Here is a 24175-nt window from a genome sequence, read left to right on the forward strand (position 1 = left end):
AACATATATGGACACATTCCAAGGCTCTTTTTAATGCACAAACTGAAAGACAAGTGCCTCGATGCAAGTCAACAGCGCTACAACATTCTGTGTGCGACTGCATCACTAGAGTATCAAACAGACTATGAAACCAGCCCCTTGGCTATAGGAGCACTGGACATAGCAACAACAACACAATGCTCCCATTTGTCAGGTAGAGGGAAAATAATGAATAAACAGGGAAGGCGTCGACATCACTTAATCTCAGTGCATCTAAAAACAAAACAATTAACCTGACCTTGTGTAATGTAACTAGTGCTCATGTAAAGCACTCCAACATCTTCGGGTCGCTTGAGTTCACATTATAAAGCAAGAAATGTCTGACAGTCCCTTGGGAGCTGCCGTGAATGTGCTTTGAAATTAGAGCTCTAAGAGGAGGAGGATGACAGGAAGAGGCAGAAAGGCGGGCATGCAGCGACATACGAGTAGGTGGGAGGGACGAATGCTGCTCTTAATTATTTATATATTATTAGGTTTTATTAAGCACACATATCACCCAGAAGGGTCTCAAGGCGCTGTAGTGGGTTCGATGGAGGGAATCGGTCACGGCATAAGAGAAAATAAAGAAAACGTTTAGAACAGCCAGGTTTTAAGCTTCACTCTGAAAGGTTTGTGGTCTGGAATAGTTTGGGGTTTTGTCAGGTTGAGGGAAAATAAAGAATAAACAGGGACGGCGTCAGCATCACTTAATCTTCGTGCACCTATTTTTTTTTTAAAAGCCTGATCTTGTGTAATGCAATTGGCGGTATTGTAAAGTGCTTCAATACCTTTGGGTCAGTAGAGTTCGTGCTCTATAAAAATGCCCCCAAAAATTAATCTGACATTGTGTAATGTAACTAATGTAACTAGAGCTCAGGTAAGGTGCTCGAACACATTTGGGTCACTCGAGTTCACATTATATACACAGTGTTGGTTAAAATGCGACAGGAGTTGCCTAAGCCTTGTCTTTAACTGTGCTGCAAAAATGGGCTGCTATAGGTGAGGTGACCGAGGCACCATAAAGCAAAAAGCAGCAAAGTGGGAGGGGTTTGCGGGAAATCCTCACACTTGAAAGTCAGAGAAAAAAGTTAACAGCAATTGAGCGGTGCTCTGTGGGAGGAAACCATACACAAAAAGAAGGGACAAAGAGGAAAGATTAACCACTAGCCAGCAAGCATTTTTGAACGACAATCAAAGGGACGAATAAAAAGGAAATGGGTGGGTTGCAAGTCCACAGAGTGAATGCAGCATGTCTCAAAGAGACAGCGTATGCGCTGCCTAGGCTCGACCTAAAAACCTAGGAAACTTAGTTCCTCCAAAGATCAAGAAAACAGGTGCAATTGTCACACGAAACCTTACATACACACTCATAACGCCAAACTAAAAACACACTTTTGTTTTACTAAACTCAAAACCATCTCAAAAACATCAATAAGCAACTCAAGAAAATTAATATATCCACAGCACAAGCCACCACATAGAATGCCAACTTTACCAAAACCACATCTGTCACCGATTCTTCAGCAAGGGACAGAATATTAATAAGGAAGATGCACCACAACAACAATAGGTTATAACACATCTCCCTTCCTTACGAAAACTAAGCATAAAGATATAAATGCATCAAATCAAGATATCACCAAAATACCATCGCTTACATAAACAGGAATCAATAAGAAAATACATTATGCAAGTAAATATACATCAAATCAGCAAATACTCGCAAGAAAAATATCTATAACAAAAGAATAATGAACCCCATCCCCCTCCCTAGGAAAACTAATTAGATGGGTACACACTACCAACAAATTAAAAGTAATAGGGTAAACACACCACCCTATAGGGGAATACACCTCCCTTAGAAACTACAACACCACCCTTAGACTGCAATAGGGAAAACACCTCCCTATAGGGGAAGACACCTCCCAAAGACTCCTTGAACACTGTAATAGGGAAAAACCTTTCCCTATGATACTCCAAAATTCCAAATACTGTAATAGGGGAAAAACACCTCCCTATAGGGGAAAAACACCTCCCAAAGACTCTCCGAAGACTGTAATAGGAAAAAAAAAAAACTTTCCCTATGATACTCCAAAATTCCAAATACTGTAATAGGGGAAAAACACCTCCCTATAGGGGAAAAACACCTCCCAAAGACTCTGCGAACACTGTAATAGGGAAAAAAACTTTCCCTATGATACTCCAAAATTCCCAATACTGTAATAGGGGGAAAAAAAAACAACTCCCTATAGGGGAAAACACCTCCCAAAGACTCACCACACTTGTAATAGGGAAAATACACCTCCCTATGATACTCTGAACACTGTAATAGGGGAAAAACGGGAAAAACGTCTCCCTATAGGGGAACACATCTCCCTATGAAACAAAACCAATGCTCAACCCCAATAAGCATAAACAAAACCAAGTATACACATACAGGGGAAAACACTTCCCTAAGAAACAGAATATCAAAATCCACACTGTAATAGGAGAATTACCTCCCTTAGGAACAGAACACATAGGCATAAACAGATTTTGCAAGACGAATATACATAAATGCACATTTAAAATATCAAATAACATGTCTGGAGGTAACATCACTGGTACTCGATACTAGTACCCGAGAATCCACCTGTTAAGAAGTAAAATTCAATAAAGCTTTATTAATAAATTACACAAATTAATCCATTTTAACTTGCTGGGTTGTGCAGAGTGTACGTTTGAATTCCAAATTCACAAAATGCGGCCAGGTAAAGTAACATCCGTTGGAGAGGAACACTTATCAGAAAGTAAAACTGTGTGACCGCACCATTCATGACGTGAATTAATTCCCAGATGCCACAGGGTGAATAATGTTAGAACAAAAGTACCGGTAAGCTTCCAACGTTGCAGGAGTCCGCAGTGCAGCCTAAACAGTGGAATTAAATCTTGCTGCTCCGAAACTTTATTGTTCTTGACAACCTCCCCCAACAAAAACGTGGTTGGCAAAACGTGTACACCACAAAATTATGAACAGTAGAGATTGTCAGTTTCCAAAACATGGCGGCACGCAAATGACGCTGGGCTGGATGGCTCACGGCGCATCCGTGCATGTAGGCGTCCAGAAGCAGGCACACACCGCGTCAGAGGGAGATATCGTAGGACAATCAAGTTCAGGTAAGGCTGCACGCGCTGTTTGTAACTCGCGCAGCAGACTTTTAAATCGCAATACGGCGGGTGTTCAACGCCCAGAGGTTCAAAATCCAACTTCTTTTCTCGCAGATGCCAATTCAATCGAAATGTCAGCCGGGGTCAACTTAGTGCCTCATCAAATACAAACGTTACACAAGCATTTTTAATAGGGAAGTCAGACCTGCACTGAAGTTCGTGTATGGTGCCGATTTCTCTCAGAACACGTCGCTCACATCACTCTGGAGCGTCACGGCTCACATTGTCAGCATTCACCTCAGCAGCTTATCTCCACAGGTTTAAAAGAAATAATAGCCTCTGTTTTTTTTTTAAATGTCACAGATCACAGGGTTGCCGGTTTTCCCCAGCATACATCGCTGGTGCTAATTCCCAAACACTCGTTACTCAGACAGGACAGCAGGACCTGAGAAACATTACCAAAGCATTCACAGCCATCCTCGCTCAACATGTAGGTTCTGTTTCATTTGAAGAGAACTAGAGATTCAACAGAAACTGGCACTTACATATTAGGGCGACCGATGGAGTGGTCACTGGTGGGGCTTTTGAGTGCCAGCTTCCTCAAAATATGCAATTTCTCTTGAAGTTCCTTTACTTGAAATTTCTCTTGAAGTTCCTTTACTTGAAATTTCTCTTGAAGTTCCTTTACTTGAAATTTCTCTTGAAAACCATAATCCATTGAAGTAGCACACGCGTTGGTTCCTCCAAATCGTCGCCAGTGTAATAATGCAGGGGTGGGGGAATCATATCGCCCGACGCCCGAACCATGTTGATTTTTATGACGGGCAAGAAGATTCACTGTCTATTTTGTCCGACGGACAAGTAGAGATTAACTCACATCAATAATAAACGATCTGTGAGCTGTGTGAGTTAAATGGTCTGTGTTGCGGGCTTGGCAGGCCCAGCAGCTCAAATGCAGATTATCGGCACTTCGAAAGTTTTCTGCTCTGCAGATCAAATGACGAGAGCCGCTCTCTACAATCCCGCCAAAGTCGTCACGTAAAATCCGGGAACGGGTGGAGGAGGGTCTCTGCTTTTGAAGCTCCTCACACGTGAGGAGAACATGAGGGCATTGTCCAGGGCCAGGGGAGACTGAAACCCGGCATAAGGAAATGAAGATGCGGCATGTAACGTCATAGCGGGGGCGGCGCCCCTGCCTCTGCTCTTACATGAGAAATCGCCAACACCCCTCCCCCCCCTTTTCAGCGCGGCCGCAGGGCGGGAAAGGCACAGACCGCCACGGGAAACGGAGTAGCACTGATCTGACTGGCTTTAACTAAGGCTCTGGACTGCAGCCTTCAATTGAGGATTTCTTTACTGTGACTGGTGGCCAGAACCAACTACTGATGCTGGTGTTGAGAGCGCGCCTCCCCCCAACAACTTTTACAACCGGCAAGATGGTCAATCTACGGGTCAGCCCGGAGCCGTGGTTACACTGGGAACATCCAGGGGATGAACACTAGAGGAGCAGCAAGCAGCACACAAGTCGTCACTAAAGCGGGTACGCTGCAAAGTGTGTCTTCCCTCTACATGCAAGCCTCAGGTCAGTGTGTCATACATGCCAACATTTCAGATGAGCAAAGCAGGACATTTTTTAGAAAAAAATCGGTAGAATGGCTCCTTGAATCGGGTTACTGTCATGTATGGGCTTTGAAAGTGATCTGCTGCAGCATCGGACATTTGAAACGCAAATGCACTTTTTTTTCTTACCTTTCAGAAGCATGGAGCGCAATGGCTGGCAGAGAGAGGGTGACGCAAGTGTTGTGCACTGGCCTGGCAGGTTGCTGGCAGTGCATACACCAACCCCCCACCCCCACCCCCACCCCTGTGTGTTAGCCCGGGCTGAGACAGTTTCCCGGGCACACACCGCCCCCGAGTACTTCAGAGGTCTTTAAAAGATAATTCGCTTGTTAATGAGGCTGAATTGGTTTTTCACCCCTTCTAGAGCCCCCGCATCGCCACTCTGACTATTGCTGGAAGAATCAGCACTTTACACATTACCAAGCCCTGTCAGCTGAAACCTTGAGGACTCAGGCTTCTGGATGCTTGAATCAGGAGGCGGGAGACTAGCCTTGAAATCGGTAGTCTCCCGTCTGAATCGGGAGGGTTGGCATGTCTTTTTTTAATTTATTTTTTTGTCCAGTGTGCATTCTGTTGCGACGGCCCCTCATGTTAATACTACCCCTTTTAATCCTGATAATAACATTGCATTTTTCAGCGGTGCCTGCACTAAGCCCCTCATTGGCTCAGCCCGGCCCCGTAATTATAACCACTTTAGCTTGGTTTGAGTCTAGTCTCTGGCTCTGAGAGAGGGGTAAAACTCATATATATGCAGTCCCTGGCTTGGCTAGTCAGTCTTACTGTTCCCTCTGCGTATATTGCTCAGCTCGACAGTGGCTCAGACAGGAATTATAGTCCTGGCTCACGAAAAATTAACTAAGGATGCCACAGGTGAATGTACACAAAATATGCAGAGATATTTAGTATTTTCAATTTCAGTTTGCATTTTTGGTACTTTCGCCCAGAATAATCAAGTTCAGAGCGTGTCTGTTACACTGCGAGTATTGACTGTGTCTTGATTTTGAGGTTATTTGCTTTAAATATATGGTTATTGGGTTTTATGTTCCTGAGGCCCCCTTTTGTTGTGTTTTGCTGTTTATTCTGATTTCCTCAGCCTCTCAGGGTGTTGGCCTACTGCAGTCAGGGGTGAAAGATGCTTCTATAAACCAGAATATTAGGGGTTAAACCAAATTTCTCTTTCTGCCCGGAATAAACCGACCCCTGCCTACTTGCTAAGAAAAGTGAACCCATAATCTTACAGATGCCTCCCGTTTGTCTTGTATCTTTCAGTTGTTAGTCGCTATAGTCCCTTCTCATCACATTAATTTTTCCTTCTGCCGCTCACTCCCTGCTTAGCGCCTCAACTCCTGTTCTACAAACCTGACCACCTCTCTTCCCAGCATACTCTTTGTACACTTCCTTGCATTCTTGTACACTACTTCATCCTGCCCCCCCCCCCCCCCATCTCCATTTCGGGTCCCACATATTTCCACTCACTGCCACCACCATCTGTCTCTTTTCTCCTGGCTAGTAAGTCTGCCACCAGTGTCTTTTATGCTACATGCTCACGAGCCACAGCATTACACTCCCCTAGGGGCATAGAACATGTAGTGAGTTGGAGACAAATGGGCCAAGCATGACACCTGTATTCTGTGTAGTGGATGAATAGGGCATGGAACCTGTGGCCTGTAATGAGAGAGAGAGGGGAGATAACACTATTCGGTCTGTATTGAGAGAAATGGGTAACATGAAGCTAACAGTGTTAAGGAACAGAAGCAAAGGGTGATGGGATGGAGCCTATGATGAGTCAGTGGAAGGGTTGTGTACTGTAATTGAGAGGAAAGTAGATGTGTTTCGCCTTTATGGTGAGAGGAATGTGGAAGCTTATAGGTTGCTGTAAAGGGATTTGCGTGGCTGCTTACTACTGATGGGCAGAAGCGGAGGGCAACTTTACTTGGGAGGGTGTAACCGATTTAGTAAAAGCAGCAGCTAAATTATTTAGGGTAGTAAAGGGGACAAGTGGATTTTATTACAGGACAAGAAGATTTCTGTAGCACTTTGTCCCTTGGACAAGTAATTTTTTTCAAAAATTCCACACCCCTGTAATGTATGATGTCTCGTAGACAGGCCGCTTAGAACAAGTTGTAGGTTTATTTAATACATTACAAAGTCCATGTAAAGTTCAAGTAAAGCCTCTGTTAAGTCCATATATAAGCCCTGTAAAGCCCCACCAGGAGCAGCCTCCCTGCTGCTCAGCCCATCTCTACCAACTGCCAACTCCTCCAGTCCCACACACTCAACATTCCAAGTGACATCACTCATGGCTGAGCAGCAAGGGACAGAATATTAATAAGGAAGATGCACCACAACAACAATAGGTTATAACAACTACCCTTCCAAAATCTATGCGATGTGGAGAAACAGGTTTAAATTCCAACTCCATCAATAAATGCAAACCCTTCACATCTTACCAAATCTTCCCTCTGAAGAACAAGGAAAATGAAGAACCCAAATTCAGATAAAGCTGCATCAACAAAGGAAAATGTAACTATTTTAGAAAATAACAGCCAATATAATTACAGGCGTCAACAAAATTATACCCTGTACACCTTGTCCTTATGCACATTACTCACTTACACAAAACAAAGATTTGTGGACGTGTTTTACTGCACAGAACACATTTATAGCAAGGTTGAATAACCTCTGCAAACATTCAAGGTCATGCATGAACCAGTGCTTAATTTGTAAAAGAATGAGTGCTGGTGCCCAACGCTTTGCTAGCCTGTGGTGAGCGCTATTAAATATCAGCCCGCTGAATAACTAATCTGCGTAGTCTTGAATCAATCTCACCAGTGTTCTGTCTGCTGCAGTGCTCAGAAAAAGGGAGAAAAGCTGCAACAAGCACCTCTAGTACTGGGTGTGAACTTGGTGAATACTATCAGCTATCCTTAGTAGCAGAGTAGGAGGTGGTGGAGCTATTTCCTCTTTACACCCACTGCCCATCTTGTATAGGATACTAAAAGGAATTACAATATTAAAATATTACACACCTTCTCTGTATCGTGATTGATCATTTTGACATCCAATAATGATTTGATTGTTTTTGTCAGTTCTTTCTCATTCATCTGCGTGCTGTCCTGAAGTTCTCTGTAATTTACTGTTTCGCTGTTGTTAAAGGCAAGCAGGACTGCCATTTGGTATGTCGTAACCATAGCAACATATGGTTTACTTAGATAATTCATTTTCACTTCGCCTAGTGGGGTAAAAATAATTAGGATAACATAAAACACAAATTAAAGATATACATTTTTCTTATCTTACATAAAAAGTAGGATTTGACTAAGGGGTACACCATCAAAAACAAAATTATTTTGCTGGGGTTCATTAAATTTAACACCTGTTTTCCATGTTCAACAGCAGGAAGAAATTTTCATAATGAGAACTAGCAAAACAACTTTACTAGGAATAATATCTTAAAGCCAGAAGGCTTATGTTTTGAAGTAGCAACCAATGTAAATGTACTCTAAAAAGTGTTAAAGGCAGACACAATATAGTACCAGATGTGGCTTACAATGTGGAAAGGTGTTTGGTCAGCCTTTGTATTTATTTATTTTACTAGAAATTAAAATATGAAGTGTAGCTACTTATGAGAATAAAGAAACACAATGCACGACCTACATGATTTAATTTGATAATGATAAAGTTTCAATCCGAAACATACAACTACATGCATTAACAGTACAAAATAACTGTCTTACATAAACAACATCCATGTATAGTTGTATTTTACACAATTAAAAAGCTTCCTATTTATCCTGATGCTGCACTGACACAAGTAACATGACATTCTAAATGTGGATGGGAATTACAATCTGTCATACAGTCAAAGCATTACTTAAGTTGGCTCCAAGGTTTCCGAGCTTACTGTTTCTCCTGTACATACTAATCTTTTGAATTATGCTGTCAGTTTCAGACCAGGATTAGCGAGAAAAGTACTTACCTGTAACTGTCCTGGGGTGAATCACATTACAATATACATTGCCACTTTTGTCCACCTACAATAAAGCCCAGTCGGTTTAGGGCAGCTGCCACTATTGGTCAATTATATGAAGGAAATAGTTGTTCACCAGCTTCAAGACCATTTTGAAAAGGGGCATGATCCAGCACAATACACTTGGCATAAAGGCTCAAACATGCAACTGAGACATCAATTCTAGGAGTCTGAGACGAAACTCAACGCAGGGATAACAGAGGACATGGTCCATTTCTACCCAGTCTCAAACTATTCTTTGCATACATACTGGGATACTAGATAGACTAATTCTGTTTGTCCATATCACTCAAACTGCTCCAAACGTAATTGCCTTTCTTGCTTAAGAGGACGAACTGGGCCTTTTATGCGCATTGACACCAAACTTTCCTGAAGCGTTTTGCATTACATTCACTTTCCCTGTTCCTATCCAATTTCTAAATGCTCTGCTTTCATATTTTTAAGATCGGCTGTTAAATTTTCAGTGACAGGCCGTATCTGCAAGTCACAAAAGAATCAAGGTTTTTTCCATATGCTGATCGAATGCCCAAGCAGATTCAATGAACTCACCTGCGCTGAAATGAAGGAAAAATTGAATGAATATTTTGTTTCCCATGGCAAACACCCCATTTCAGAGATTAACCTAGACTTTTTTATTGAAAAAAAGTAAATCATATATGTGTGGCTCATAATAGATTATATAAAGGTATTTTTCTTCATTTATAAACATTGAACCTTCCAGAACTTTGAGACACTCAAAAAAGGCAATACAAATCCCTCAAATTAGATGTAGATATAGCATGAGATCTTCAAAGATGTGCACTTATCTTTCTCTTTAACAAGCTCCCTCATTCGAGGCCTACTTTTTGGTGGCACAGCTGCAGTGGCTTTCTCACTGGATGGCAGACAGGTACACTGTGGAAACTCACACCACTGCAGGGCGGATATCGGTTCCAGAGATCCGTCACCTACTACTCCCAGGCACTAAACCGAAACGTACCTACCCACTACAGGTGGCGGTGGCACGTAGGTGCATGCAGAGAATTCACCGCATGTCCCCGGGGACCCCATTGTACTCCCCTTTACTCACTTTGGTGGGATGGCCCAAACGGGAACACTATTACACAAACAGCGTGCTGCGCACGTGGACATCTTGTGGCATTACAGAGATGGAATCCCTTTTTGAGGACGGGCAGCTAAGACCATTCCACAGTCTTGAACCTTCCCCCGGGGCAGTTCCTGCTTCACCGCTAACTACTAGATAGCTACTGACCATACCAGGACCTTGCCAGGGGGGGGGAACCGCACACACATCCAGTACTCCACACGCTTCTACACATGGGAGTGGGGCGCCATCTAACTACATGGCTCTATAAAGCCATACGAGAACTGACCAACAAACCACTGGAGACCCTGCGGGCCACATGGGAGACTGAAATTGGGCGCGTGCTCCACGAGAAGGAGAGGGCTTTGGAGTACCCCAAGAAGGTATCTAGAAACGCACGCTTTAAAAACATTTCAATATTACATACTGCACAGGGCTTATTTAACACCTGCATGCCTCCAACGATTCTACCCCGACACGCAGTTCCTTTGCCCCAGATGTCATGCGCAGGATGCAGATTTCCAACACATGTTTTGGAGTTGCTGTATCATCAAAGTTTTTTGGCAACACATTCACACTGCTCTGGGTGACCTTACAGGGCTAACCTGCATGAACACATGGGAGGCCAGTGCCCTAGGCATCTTTCGCGCAAGCAAGCAGCACAAGGTGCGGACTCGTTTCCTCTCCCTTGCGGTGCTATTAGTCAAACGCAGCATCGCCATGCACTGGCGTTCCCCCACCGGCCCTCCGTTGGCGGCTTGGGTGGGAGCCACACACAAATGGGCGGCCGCGGAGGAGGAGGTGAGGGGGGTCTGCAAAAACCCTATATCTATGGAATGGGCTATGTTAATATATCATTTCAAGCAGTTAACCCCGGGCGCGAACCCCACAGACGACCCACCCACATTGTCAGCCCTGCAAGCGCAGTCACAGACCCTACCCGACTAATCTCATGTTATCCCGACCACGTGATCACGTACAAGGCCCCAGAATTGGGTATATTATCGCAGTTGCAGGTCGAACCTAAGAGGATATGTAATCACGAATCATAGAGGCGCCATACCCATACGACGTTTAATGCACTCGCTGGCGACAACTGGATATGATCTTCCATGCCCATCCCCTAGTTTATACCTGTGTTACACCCCAGTTCACGCGACATATCATGTATCAGAGCCAATAGGGTACACACATCATGATGTATTTGAGCGTTTTTTTTTCTTTCGTTATTTTTCTCCCGCTGATGATTTACTAGTCTATGCAGGTGATGTGTGATACCGCATGCTGTACTATATGGCATAACAGCTCGATGGATCTGTATAATGTACAGTATGTGAACTGTGAAAATGTCAATAAAAATATGTTACAAAAAATCTTTCTCTTTAACAATTGGGAAAACAAATTCTGAAAATCATTTCTGCATGTTAAAATTTTAAATTTATAATTTTCAACTCACGATTAGTATTATTTGTTGGTTCTGCTGTTTGGCTCAAGGTCTCTCACCCTCAGTGGCGGAGTCTCTTACTTGGTCCCTCTGGAATCTCCTCCAACTAATTGCAGGAGGCTGGCTTAGTATATGATACACATTTATTCAAGTGGTGCACCCTGCACTAATCCAGACAACACTTATGGTGATTTTAGTGGTCTTCGATAACCATAGAAAGCTTTCAAAGTGGTCGCTGTGGAGAGCGGCCTTAAGGCTTATGTTGAAGGAGTGGAAAACAGGATGTTTTACCACATTTAAATGATGGTGAAGATTAGATGAAAAAGAACCACACAGTTTTTATAAAAATAAGTCTATTTATTACACAACACAATCACTAACACATTTGCATATCTCCTACCTGGAGATATCAACACAATACACAAGAATACTCAAAAATAATCAGGTAAGTAGCACAAATATACACTGGTCACCAGGGGGAGACCAAACCATATACTAAAAGTGGAATGTGAACGGGACTTGGACAAGAAGTCTCAGAGGAGATGGGGACACAAGGAACCACCCAAGGTAAGTATCCAGGAACCCCACAGAGGCTGTGTGCAGATTGGAAATCCAGCTGCGTGCTGAATGGAAGTCAATGGAGAAGTCGCTGTTGCAGTTTTAAAGAAGAAGGACCCTTCCCAGAGAACCCTGAAAAAACCCTTAGGAAGACGGAAGTTTGGAGAGCCACCCCACCCGTGGATGCCACAGGAACCAGGTCACCTGCGCCAGGGAAGCAGGGTGAACAGAGGTGAAGTGAAGTTGGAACCTGCCATAAACAACAATGGACGGCTTCAAAGAAGATGCCTTTGGAGAAGCCTGTGAAGGGGTCCGGTGGAATCTAAGGGTAGATTCGGGGAGTGAAGAACCTGCAAACAGCGGAGACAGTGTCTATGCCACTCAGAGGTGACCAGGAGGCATGGAAGCACAATGCCCACCGATGTTGAGAGGTTCAGAAGAGGCAACAGTGACCTTGTCGCTGCAGCTATGAGGATCAGGCGAAGCAGAGGAAGATCAGGAGCCGTGCATGAGCTGTCCCACGTCAGATGTCGGCGTCCAGGTGGTCAGTCAGCGGGGGGAGCACCAACAAGCCTTAGTAGCCGCATCTGGCATTGAAAACGAAGAGATGCTGTTGTTGGGACCAGCAAGGTCCAAGGAATTCACCAAGTGCAGGAGAGTCAGAGAAGGACCCGAGCAAGCAGGGGAACCCACTGAAGCAAAGGAAGATCCTCAAGAGGACCCACAGGCCGAAGGCGCAGGAGTCGCAAGGGGATATCTAGCAGCTTACCAAAGATGAAGGCCCATGATGCAGAGGATACTGATCTTGGCAGGAAGAGCTACTGGAGGCTGGAGCTTCTTGTAGTCCGATGATCTCTAGAGTGCATAGCCATAAAGCCTTGACAACGGTAAGTTGATGCGGTGCACATGGGTTTGGTCCCAGCGGCTCTGACGAGGGATACTGTCCTCAAAATTGCTGAGAAGACCAGTCAGGACTCTAGAGAGCTGCAGAACCACCACCTGTGTTGCTGGGCCTCAGGAAGTCCCTGGGACGAGAGGAGCAGTGGACCGGTCAGCTTCGTTGTGGTGCCTGCAGATGCAGGGAAGGGATTCCTTCACTACTAGGGAGATTAGTTCAGATGTCCTTGATGCCCATAGGCATTCTGGAGAAGCTGGATAAAGCACAGACAAAGGCAACGCAGAAGACTTGTAGAACAGCGAGACCAAGAGTAGCAGAAGTCTTCCTTGATGCAGTCTCAGATCCAGTCGAAGTCCAACTAAGTCCAAGTGTCCAGAGGGTCAAAGAGTGTCTTGGTTTCAGAAGTGAGTCTTGTTTCACGACGAATCTAAGGACCCACCCACAGGGAAGCCCTTTAGTATCCTAGGGAAAGGGTTGGAACGACTCAGGGGTACTTCCAAGAGGAGGGGCTGGACAGAGGGGGGATACTCCCATGTCATTTGTCCAGTTTCGAGCCGGATCGGGAACCAAGGGTTCCTGAACTGGCTCAAACTGGAGTACGCAAGGAGGGCACCAAATGTGCCCTTCACAGCAGTCTGGTGGTGCTAAAAGCACCCCCACCCCAGCCCAATACACTAAGTCCTGTCTGGGAGGTGGTCATACCTCCCTGTGACAGGAAACCTATTGCTCTACCTTCCCTTACCTGCTTGAGCTCAGCGCAGCAGCAGGGGGCAAAATCGTGTCTGTGGCCGGCACCAGCATTAGCTTGCTTGCAGACTCTGAAAGGCTGCTACCGGGAGTACAGGAGGGATCCCTAGGGAGCCCCCCAGTACATGGGACCATACTCCTAGCACCGGAATCGGTGTTTGGGTATGATTCCAACATGTTTGATAACAAACATGACCAGGTTTGGTACATCCACTATACAGTTAGACATCTCGTAATGACTGAGGTCCACTATATACCTTAAAATGGCTGACCACACTAACAAAGCCTGGCGAATTGACTCCGGGGTTTGTAGAGGTGTCCTGCTCATAGGGGCACCCTCACACTCAAACAAGCACCCTGCCCTCAGGACTGAAGAGCCTGCCATAGGGGTGTCTGGTAGTTTTTAAGTGTAGTGACCTCAGATATAAGGAAACGTATCTATTGTGAGAGGTGCAAGCACCAACTCACACATTGTGCAATGGCAGGCCTGTAGTCACAGTTAAAGTGGACTCCCATGGGCGGCACAATACATGCTGCAGCCTATGGGAGACCAATGGTGTACCTATGCCCTAGGTACCACAGTACCATATGCTAGGGACTTAGAAGGGAACACCAGTAGCCAATTGTGGAGGTACCAAAGTACTTACCAAAGCCAATTTAGATGAGAAAACACAGATGCTGGGGTCCTGATTATCAGGAACCCAGCAGACAAAGTCAAAAACATACACACACAAGCCAAAAAGTGGGAGTGCCGATGAAAGCAGATCCTACTTTCCTACAGTAATCTTCTTCATTGGTGAAGAAGCTGCTGCAATTTATGACATAGCTTAGCAGCAAAATGACAGTTGAAATCGTGGCAGGATTGGAGATAGGCACAGCTTTAAGTGACTCCACTCAGGTCCAAGTCAGAGGTTATGTTATGTTATAGGGTTTTATTGAGCACACATCACCCGAAGGGGTCTCAAATCGCTAGAGCGAAAACAAACATAGGAGAAGATTGACGGCTGACAGGGGGAGTAAAAGCAATCAAAAGAGCCAGGTTTTAAGCTTTTTTTGGAACCGTTTGTGATCGGTGATCATACGAAGCAGCATTGGAAGCTCATTCCAGAAAAGGGGAGCTAAATGAGAAAAGGATCTGACACCATTCCTGGCGGTTTGGACCCTGAGAGGGGTAAGTAGATGTTTTGTTCCTGACCTAAAATTCCTGTTAAGTAAATACCAGCTAAGATTCTTGTCCAGGTAGCTTGGTCCATTTCCACAGATGGTCTTTTGTACCAGGCTGATAGTCTTGAAACAAACTCATTTCCTAATAGGAAGCCAGTGTAGAGCTTTTAAACTGGGTGAAGATGGAGACCGCAATGGTAGATTTAACACCAGTCTGGCGGCGTTGTTCTGCAACATCTGAAGTCTGGTGAATAGCTCTTCATTGATGGAGGTCATCAGGGTATTTCCATAGTCAAGACAACTAATTATTAAACCCTGAATGAGTGGTTTCCTTGATTCTACTGGAGTCCATTGGAAGATTTTACGAAGACTTCGCATACTGCCATAACAGGTGCTCAAAATATGATCTCCAAGGTTACGTACCATGGGCTTAGGAGATGGACAAGGGCCAAGGTTCTGAGGCCACCAGTCATTGGACCACAGTTCATATGCTTTCCAAATAGAATTATCTCTGTCTTACTTGCATTAAGCTGAAGATAGTTGGTTTGCATCCAGATGTTTATGTGAGTCATACAGCTTTTAAATCTGATTCTGGTGTCTGTTGGGTTGGGACCGAGAGTGATTAACAGCCGAGTGTCATCAGCGTAGGACACCACATCGAACCCATAAGATCTGATTACCTTGGCCAAAGGGGCCACCATTTTTTTTTTTTAAATTGGTTTTACAAAAAAAATGAGGCAGACATCATACATCGATTTATAAGTACGTACGGACATGAGATTTAGCATGACCTAGCTATCAACAACACAGCATAATATTCCGTACCAATGCTAAACATCCAAAAAGTGTCTCCCAAACGCAACTTGCAAGGATCCAATACCCGTAGAATAAAGTTTTAAACGGCACGTCAATACAGAACATTTCCAGTAACCCAATGTGTATCAGCAGGTTTGGCAAAGCAAATGACAGGTTGTGGAGGCCTACAGGATATACTATAATTAAAAAGGAGTAGTTTCTTTTCTGTAACTCCAGTTCTGTAGTAGGGGTATCTCTGTTATAGTCATAATCTAGTGAATAGTCCCGCCCATGTGTGTGGACCCCGGAGCAATAAAAAATAATCTCTAAAGGTGACAAATCATGCAGACCTGCATACACCTTTAAGAGAGAATTTAATTTAAAGACAGATAATGCAGCCTATACCCACAGGCTACACTGTCCAGTACTTCAACTAGAATTCCACCAACATCCACAAACAGCACTGCCTGTCCAGCTTTTCTCCACATAGGAAAAAACCCTGCCTCTACCAGCAAAAGCCTCTGGAATGATAGAGAGGAAGGAGTGGACAGACAAGCCCCATAGGCTGCCATTATGTGGCTTAGAACAGGATACTGTGCCTTTAAGAAAACTTTCCAGATTTCCAGAACTTTCCCCAGTATCCCAGAATGCCCAGCAGGTCCCATTTACTTTCAGTTCTTTTTGAAGGCGTAGCACGCCAGACCTGTAGCATTCTACATATGAATAAGTATCTCTCCACCGGGGAGGAGGGCGGGCGCTTATGACTATAACAGAGATATCCCTACTACAGAACTGGAGTTACAGAAAAGAAACTACTCCTTCTGTAGTAGGGGATCTCTGTGTATAGTCATAATCTAGTGAATAGAATGGCAAGCCCATCCCCACACAACAGCGGTGGAGAACACACAAGACAATACCACTACTGTGCGAACAAATTTTGCAGCGAAGCCTGCCCAACCTGAGCATCTGCCCTGGCATCTGTGTCCAGACAGTAATGCGCAGCAAAGGTATGGACCGACTTCCAAGTGGCCGCCTTGCAGATTTCCGCAATCGGAACATTACGCAGCAAAGCCGTCGTGGCAGCTTTGCCCCTGGTGGAATGAGCCTTAGGTTTACCCCCTAAGGTCTTATTAGCCTTTTGATAACACAATTGTATGCAGGACACAATCCACCGAGAAATGGACTGCTTAGAGGTCGCGAGACCGGTCCTGACTGATCCATAATTAACAAACAATTGGTCTGACCTACGAATATCCTTGGTCTTATCCAGATAAAATTTCAACACCCTCCGAACATCCAGGGAATGGAGAGACCTTTCCGCTGGCGAAGAGGGATTGTGAAAGAACGTAGGTAAAGTTATGGTCTGGTTGACATGAAAATCAGAGATAACCTTAGGAAGGAATTTAGGGTGAGTACGCATCACAACCTTAGCAGCATGAAACACAGTATAAGGTTCTTGACAACATAATGCCTGAAGTTCACTCACCCTGCGGGCCGATGTAATGGCCACTAGGAACGCCGCCTTCCAGGATAGGTGCTGCAATGAAGCCTTGTGAATGGGTTCAAAAGGCTCCTTCATCAGTCTGGACAGCACCACATTCAAGTCCCAGGAAGGCGAGGGAAGTCTGACGGGAGGAAACACTTTCTTCAAGCCTTCCAAAAAATCCTTGACCACAGGAATCTGAAAGAAGGAAGTCTGTGAAGGGCATTTCCTGTAAGCAGTCAAAGCAGCCAGATGAACCTTAATGGAATGGAAATTAAGGCCAGACTGCGCCAGATGTAAAAGGTATGGAAGGATGACATCTTCCTTACATGTCGTCGGATCAAAGTTCTTGGACTTACACCAGATACAGAACCTCTTCCACTTGTAAGCATAGGATGTCCTAGTGGAAGGTTGTTTAGACTCCTTCAGTATGTCCATACAATCGTCTGGTAGATTCAGATGGCCATATTGCACTATTTCAGGAGCCATGCCGCCAAACTCAAAGACGAGAGGTTGGGGTGCACCATCCGCCCCCCGAACTTCGTGAGAAGGTCCGGCCTGCACGGCAACTGCATGTGAGGAAGGAGAGACCGGTGAAGTAGGTCCGTGAACCACCACTGCCTGGGCCACTCCGGGGCGATCAGGATCATCCGCGCCCTGGACTGGGACAGCTTGATGAGCACTGCCGGAATCAGGGGAATGGGTGGAAAAGCGTACAGAAAGCTGTTCGACCAATCGATCCATAGCGCATTCCCCAGCGTCCCCCGCTGGTAGTACCTGGATGCGAAGTCTCGGCATTTGCTGTTTTCGGCGGTGGCGAACAGATCTACGTCTGGAGTCCCCCACCTTGCGAAGACTTCTCCTAGTACTTCGTCGTTTATGACCCATTCGTGGTTTTCCTGAATCAGCCTGCTCAAGGCGTCCGCCTGAGCATTCTGCACCCCTGGCAGATGCGTGGCCGTAATCGTCAGTCCTCGGGCCAGCAGCCAGTGCCAGATCGCCTGTGCCTCCTGTGACAGAGTGCGCGATCTCGACCCCCCCTGCTTGTTGAGGTAATACATCGTGGTTGTATTGTCCGTCTGTATCAGCAGCGAGTTGGTCTGGAAGGACGGAAGGAAGGCCTTCAGTGCCAGGAAGACAGATCTGAGTTCCAGGAAATTGATGTGGTACGTCGATTCCAACAGAGACCATTTTCCTTGAATCTGCAAGTCCCCGGAATGCGCTCCCCAGCCCTGGAGAGACGCATCCGTCACGACACTCGTCGTGGGAATGTCCTTGTGGAAGGGAACCCCCTTGAGGAGGTTTTCCGCCGAACACCACCACTTCAGAGACTGAAGAGCATGCAGCGACAGTCGAATCTTGTCGTCCCAAGAGCCTGTCCTCTGATCCCACTGATCCTCCAAGCACAAGCACTCCTGCAATGGTCTCATGTGTAGCCGTGCGTGAGGCGTGAGAAAGATACAGGAGGCCATCGATCCCAGTAGAGAAGACACCTTCCTCACTGTCGTCGATGGAGCAGTCCTGAGGTCCTGAGCCTTCCGAAGGAGTGATAACCGTCTCTCCTCCGAAGGAGACACGCTTGCTGACCGCGTATCGATGGAGGCTCCCAGGTACTGTATGCACTGGACCGGCGTCGGGACCGATTTGGACATGTTGACGTGTAACCCCAGCCTGTGCAAGAGAGCGCACGTCCATCGGAAGTGATCTTGCGCTTCCGAGAAGGATGAAGCCTTGATCAGCCAATCGTCCAGATACGGGTAGACAAACACCTTGTTCCTTCGCAGATGTGCCGCCGCCACCACCGCCATGCACTTCGAGAAGGTCCTGGGCGCAGACTTTAGCCCGAATGGCAGTACTGTGTATTGATAGTGATTGGCGCCGACTTGGAATCGCAGGAACTTCCTGTGCTTCCGTGCTATGGGCACATGGAAGTACGCATCCTGTAGATCTATGGCACAGAGCCAGTCTCCCCGTTGCAGCTGAGGGTAAATCTGGTGCAACAACAGCATGCGAAACTTCTCTCTGCGAATCCATTTGTTTGCCTGTCGCAAATCCAGAATGGGCCTGAACTCGTTCTTGTCCTTCTTGCGAACGAGGAAGAACCGAGAGTACAGACCTCTTCCCCTTTGAGACAGAGGTACCTCTTCTACCGCCTTTTTTCTCAACAAGATGTCTGCCTCCGCCTGGAGCTCTCTCAGCTGGAACTGAGAGCTGACCGGCGGAATCGCTGGCGGCGGGCTGATAAACCGAAGACTGTATCCATTGCAAACAATAGTCAGCACCCACTTGTCCTGAGTAATTTTTCTCCACTCTGCCGGAAAAAGTTGAAAGCTTCCCCCCACTGGAGTGGGTAATGGTTGAGGGGGAAGTAGCCGCTCAGGGCCAAGACCCGGCCGGGCCCTTGGTAGTGGTAGTCGCCTGCTGGCCTCCTCTACCCCTCTGGCGTTTCTGGAAGGGCTTCCGGAACTGCTGCTCTTGGTGCCTGGTTTGAGGGACGTCAGGCGCAGCCACGAATGCCGCCTCTGGTGGACACCATGGCAGTAGGCGTGGGCGGCCAACAAGGAGACATCCGCCGCCGCGCCGATCACCTGATTAGAAACCAGCATGCCTTCACGCACTGTTTCCAAGAAGTCCTCCTTCCTGTCCCGGGGCAGCAGGTCCGCATACTGCTGCAGGGACTCCCACAGGGCCCGGTCGTAACGGCCCAACAAAGCCCCTGCACTCGCCGCCTTCATGGTGGTGGCGGCGGTCCCACACACCTTCCTGCCCGCAGAATCCAGCCAGCGGCTTTCTTTGTCAGGCGGGACCGTCGATGAAGGGGCGGTCGCATGTTGTTTCCTCGCCGCCGTCACGATGACCGAATCCGGCTTCGGGTCCACCCTCAAAAAGGTAGGGTCCGACTCCGGGGCCCTATACTTTTTCATGAGCCTGGAGGGGACGGCCTTCGTCACCGCGGGAGTGAGGAACAGCTCCAACGCGGTTTCCACCAGTCCTGGTACAAGGGGCAGTAGAGGGCGAGACAGATGTTTCTTATGAAGCGTCTCGAATATCACGGACGTCGTGGGTGTTGGAACCGTCACCGTGATACCCAACTTTGCTGCCCCTCTCAACAGCACCTCTTGGAAAGAGACCAAATCGTCCACCGGAGACACCCTAGTCCCCGGCGAGTCCGACAGCGTCGGGGAAAAGTCTCTGGTCGAGGATCGCGTGTGCGACCTGGACCTGTGCCTCCTACGGCGTCGTCCTGAGTCCGACGATGACCGTCCATGGCTCCGTGATCTTCTCCTCCTGAGAGAGCGGGAGAGAGACCTCTTCGGCTTCGGTCTGCCCGCCGGTCTAGCCGGTCCCGGCGACCGCGGGCGTCGTGGCTTCGGAGTCCCCTGCGGCGGAGTCGGGTACCTCGGAAGGGAAACCGACCGCGGGGGAACCGCCGGCGGCCCCAATGGAGTGCGTGGTAACTACCGAGGTGGGGGCGGCGGAGGCCGTGGCTGCGGATGTGGAGGCGGTGGTGGTGGTGGCGGTGGTGTTGGCGGTGGAGGCGGAGTCGGGGGTGGAGGAGGCGGTGACGTAGGCATCCGAGGAGGTGTATACACCACCGAGTACACCGATCCCGATGACTCTCTCTTCCTCGACGGCGACCTTCCCCTCGACGGCGATCTTCGTCTCGACGGCGATCTTCGTCTCGACGGCGATCTTCGTCTCGACGGCGATCTGTGCCTCGACGGCGATGTTCTTGACCTCGAGCGTCTCGACGGCGATCGTGTCTTTGCCGGCGACGTCGACCGTCTCCTCTTCGCCGACGGCGAACGGCGATCTCCCCTCGACGGCGAGCGCCGACGCCGGGTCCGATCTCGACGCAGACTGCTGGACGGCGGCGTCGACGGCGTCGTCGCCGAAGACGCCGATGTAGTCGACGGCGGCCTGTTCAGGTCCCTCGACGTCGACCGTCGACGTCGCTTCTCCCCAGAGCCCTGGGGAGACGGCGAACAGATGGTAGTCATCCTCCTCGACGCCGCCGACGCCCTCGACGTCGACGGGGAGTGGGAACGCTTACTGGTCTTCCTGCCCCTGGGGAGCCCCCCAGAGGCCTCAGTATGGGCCAAATCAGCCCCTCCAGACCCACCTGGTGCCTTCAGCCTTCTCTCCTCCAGGACTTGAAGCCTAATCTTCATTCTCTCCCTCAGGGTCCTGGCTGAGAACGAGTGACAGATATCACAGTCTTCAGGCACGTGGGACTGGGGAAGGCAACCTATACACACCTCGTGTGGATCTGTTTTAGCCTTCTTTCTACCACATTCCAGGCATGTTGACAGTACCAGCCACTAAGCACTTGAAAAAGTGACAAGAATTGACAAAAACTACAATAAACCCTTGAAAAAGGGAGAGCTCAATGCTCCAGGGTCCTGCTAGCAGGAGCCGGAAAAAAGAACTGAAAGTAAATGGGACCTGCTGGGCATTCTGGGATACTGGGGAAAGTTCTGGAAATCTGGAAAGTTTTCTTAAAGGCACAGTATCCTGTTCTAAGCCACATAATGGCAGCCTATGGGGCTTGTCTGTCCACTCCTTCCTCTCTATCATTCCAGAGGCTTTTGCTGGTAGAGGCATGGTTTTTTCCTATGTGGAGAAAAGCTGGACAGGCAGTGCTGTTTGTGGATGTTGGTGGAATTCTAGTTGAAGTACTGGACAGTGTAGCCTGTGGGTATAGGCTGCATTATCGGTCTTTAAATTAAATTCTCTCTTAAAGGTGTATGCAGGTCTGCATGATTTGTCACCTTTAGAGATTATTTTTTATTGCTCCGGGGTCCACGCACATGGGCAGGACTTTTCACTAGATTATGACTATACACAGAGATCCCCTACTACAGAACCATCTTAACAAAAAACTACAACAATCACCCTACCACCCCTCCCTCCCCGCATGCTCGGCCTCTATCAGCCACCAATAGTGTTTGTACATCATCCACTAACAGAAGTGTGTGTCTTACGGCTTCAAGGACCATCCGAATGGAGCTATATTGTCCTGTTAAGCTATCTATCAGATCCGACAGGCAACACAAGGAGCCCAGGTGTCCCATACTTGCAGGTCAGACCCCCCTGCGACGGTCCCAGCACATCCTAGTAGGACAAAATATCTATCGCAGCGTACTCTTACAGCATTGCATACCAGCCTAATGAAATCGGTGTTTTTCGTAGGCCCCTAAATTCCCCCCTTTTCAATTCAGATCCTTGGCCAAAGGGGCCACATAGAGGTTGAAAAGCATAGGACTAAGTATTGATCCCTGGGGAACGTCCTTTTCTACCATCCGACTGCGAGAAACTAGAGCACCTAGTTGTATGGCGGTGGTTCGGTCTTTTAGATAGTTACTCAGCCAGTTTAGGGCCGTTCCTCCGACTCCCATCTCCCACAATCGTTGTTCTAATGTTCTTTGGGAGATGGTGTCAAATGCTGCTGATAGATCTAATAGGACCAGCACTGCTGACAGCCCAATGTCCTGGGCAAGTCTTATGTTGTCGACTACCGCTACCAAGGATGTTTCTGTGCTATAGCCAGTCCTAAAGCCTGACTGTGAAGGGTCTAACATTTGGTGGCTTTCTAAGTAGGTTGTCAGTTGTTTAGTGTCCAGCGACGCAAGTACTTTTCCTAAATAAGGGAGTAGAGAGATTGGCCGATAGTTACTGGGCTCTAAAGGAGCTGCAGATGTGTAAGGATAGGTTTGACCCGGACTGCTTCCCACTTAATTGGAACTGTCGCTTGACTTAAGAACATGTTAAAGAGGTTGGTAAGACTCTTAAGGAGCACTGGGGGAGAGTTGACAGAATGTGGGGTGGAATAGGGTCGACCGGTGAGGCGGTTTTGATCTTTAGGAGGGCTGCTCTAACTTGTTCCTGAGTAAGTTCAGTAATCTCTAGAAGTACTGTGGCAAGTATCTGTGTGCAGTCAGATTTGTTATTTTGCTCTACAGTGTTATAATTAGAGAAGGTTTTGTGAATTATGTCAATTTTTCCCTCAAAGTAGGTGGACAATGTGTCTACCCAATCTTGTGAGGGTGGACTCTCAATTTGGCAGGAGGAGGGATTGGTAAATTCTTTTAGTATTCTGTAAAGTTCCTTGTGTGAATTTGAAGCCTTGTCAATTCTGTTAATAATATATATTTTTTTTCTAACTCGATGTTGGCTAAGTAATGTCTATAGATATGTTTATAAGCTAGTCTGTCCTCAGTACTTTTAGTTGTTCTCCATTAATGTTCTGCTTTCCTTCTGGCTCGTTTGTCAGTTTTTAGAGATTTTGTGAACCAAGATGAAGCCTTAGACTTGTGTTTGACTTTTGACAAGGGTGCAATAATGTTAAGAGCCTGAATGATTGCCTTCGCAAAGGCGTCTGCTGCATGGTCAATATTCTCAGAGCCTGTTAGGAGAGGAGGTGTAAAATTAGGAGAAAAGGTCGCAAGGCTGAGTTTTCTCCAAGGCCTGATCCATTTCTGTTCGCTATTCAGGTTTTCAAAGGTGGTAGCTACCGGTAAATGGAATTTCAGTAGGTTATGGTCTGACCAGATATGGGGAATATGAGGTTTCACCCTAGTGTTGCCTTCATTTGTGAATAGAAGGTCAAGGGTATGGCCAGCTGAGTGGGTGGGTCCAGTTTCCTTCTGAGCTAGTCCCAAAGTGTTTAGGTTGGAGATGAATTGGTTGGCATCAGTGTCAGAATAGAGTTCTGCATGGAAATTAAAATTTCCGATAAGCAGAAAGTTGTCAGCCGGTAGCACATGAGGGGCAAAGATCTCGGTCAAACGATTAGTGAAGTTAGTTTTAGGACCAGGAGGTCTATAGACAAGGGCACCTCTCCAGGTTCCCTTGGTTTGCTTTTCAATTCTAAAAATACATATTTCAATCCAGTCTGAGAGAATGGTTTCCAAAGTGCAGATCTTCAGTCCTGCTCTAGAGGCTATTGCTAGGTCACCCCCTCTTTTGATGCTTCTGTCAAGTCTGGTCAGTTGATATTCTGGGGGGGGGGGAAGGCCACTGTTATGTCAGGAAGTGCCGACTTGTGAAGCCAGGTTCTGATTTCTCTGAGTCCTGTAGGCTCCATACCTCAAGTGCGCGTTTAGTAATCGAACGAGCATTTAAATAGAGCCCCATTAATTGTTTCTGTTGCTCAACAGTGTTCCTGCCTGCAGTGTTTTTCTACA

At 47.0% G+C, this 24175-nt stretch overlaps 1 protein-coding gene across 1 annotated transcript in view; it reads right to left on the reverse strand.

Annotated features, from left to right (window-relative positions):
- CUL2 (cullin 2) overlaps window positions 1-24175 on the reverse strand; it is a 537998-nt gene that overhangs the window by 71616 nt on the left and 442207 nt on the right. The window contains exon 18 of the mRNA XM_085631872.1: window positions 7815-8017. Within this exon, the coding sequence (XP_085487998.1) occupies window positions 7815-8017 (203 nt within the window). The remainder of the gene's footprint in view (window positions 1-7814; window positions 8018-24175) is intronic.

This window comes from Triturus cristatus, chromosome 10 (genome assembly GCF_964204655.1).
Source record: "Triturus cristatus chromosome 10, aTriCri1.1, whole genome shotgun sequence".
NCBI lineage: Eukaryota > Metazoa > Chordata > Amphibia > Caudata > Salamandridae > Triturus > Triturus cristatus.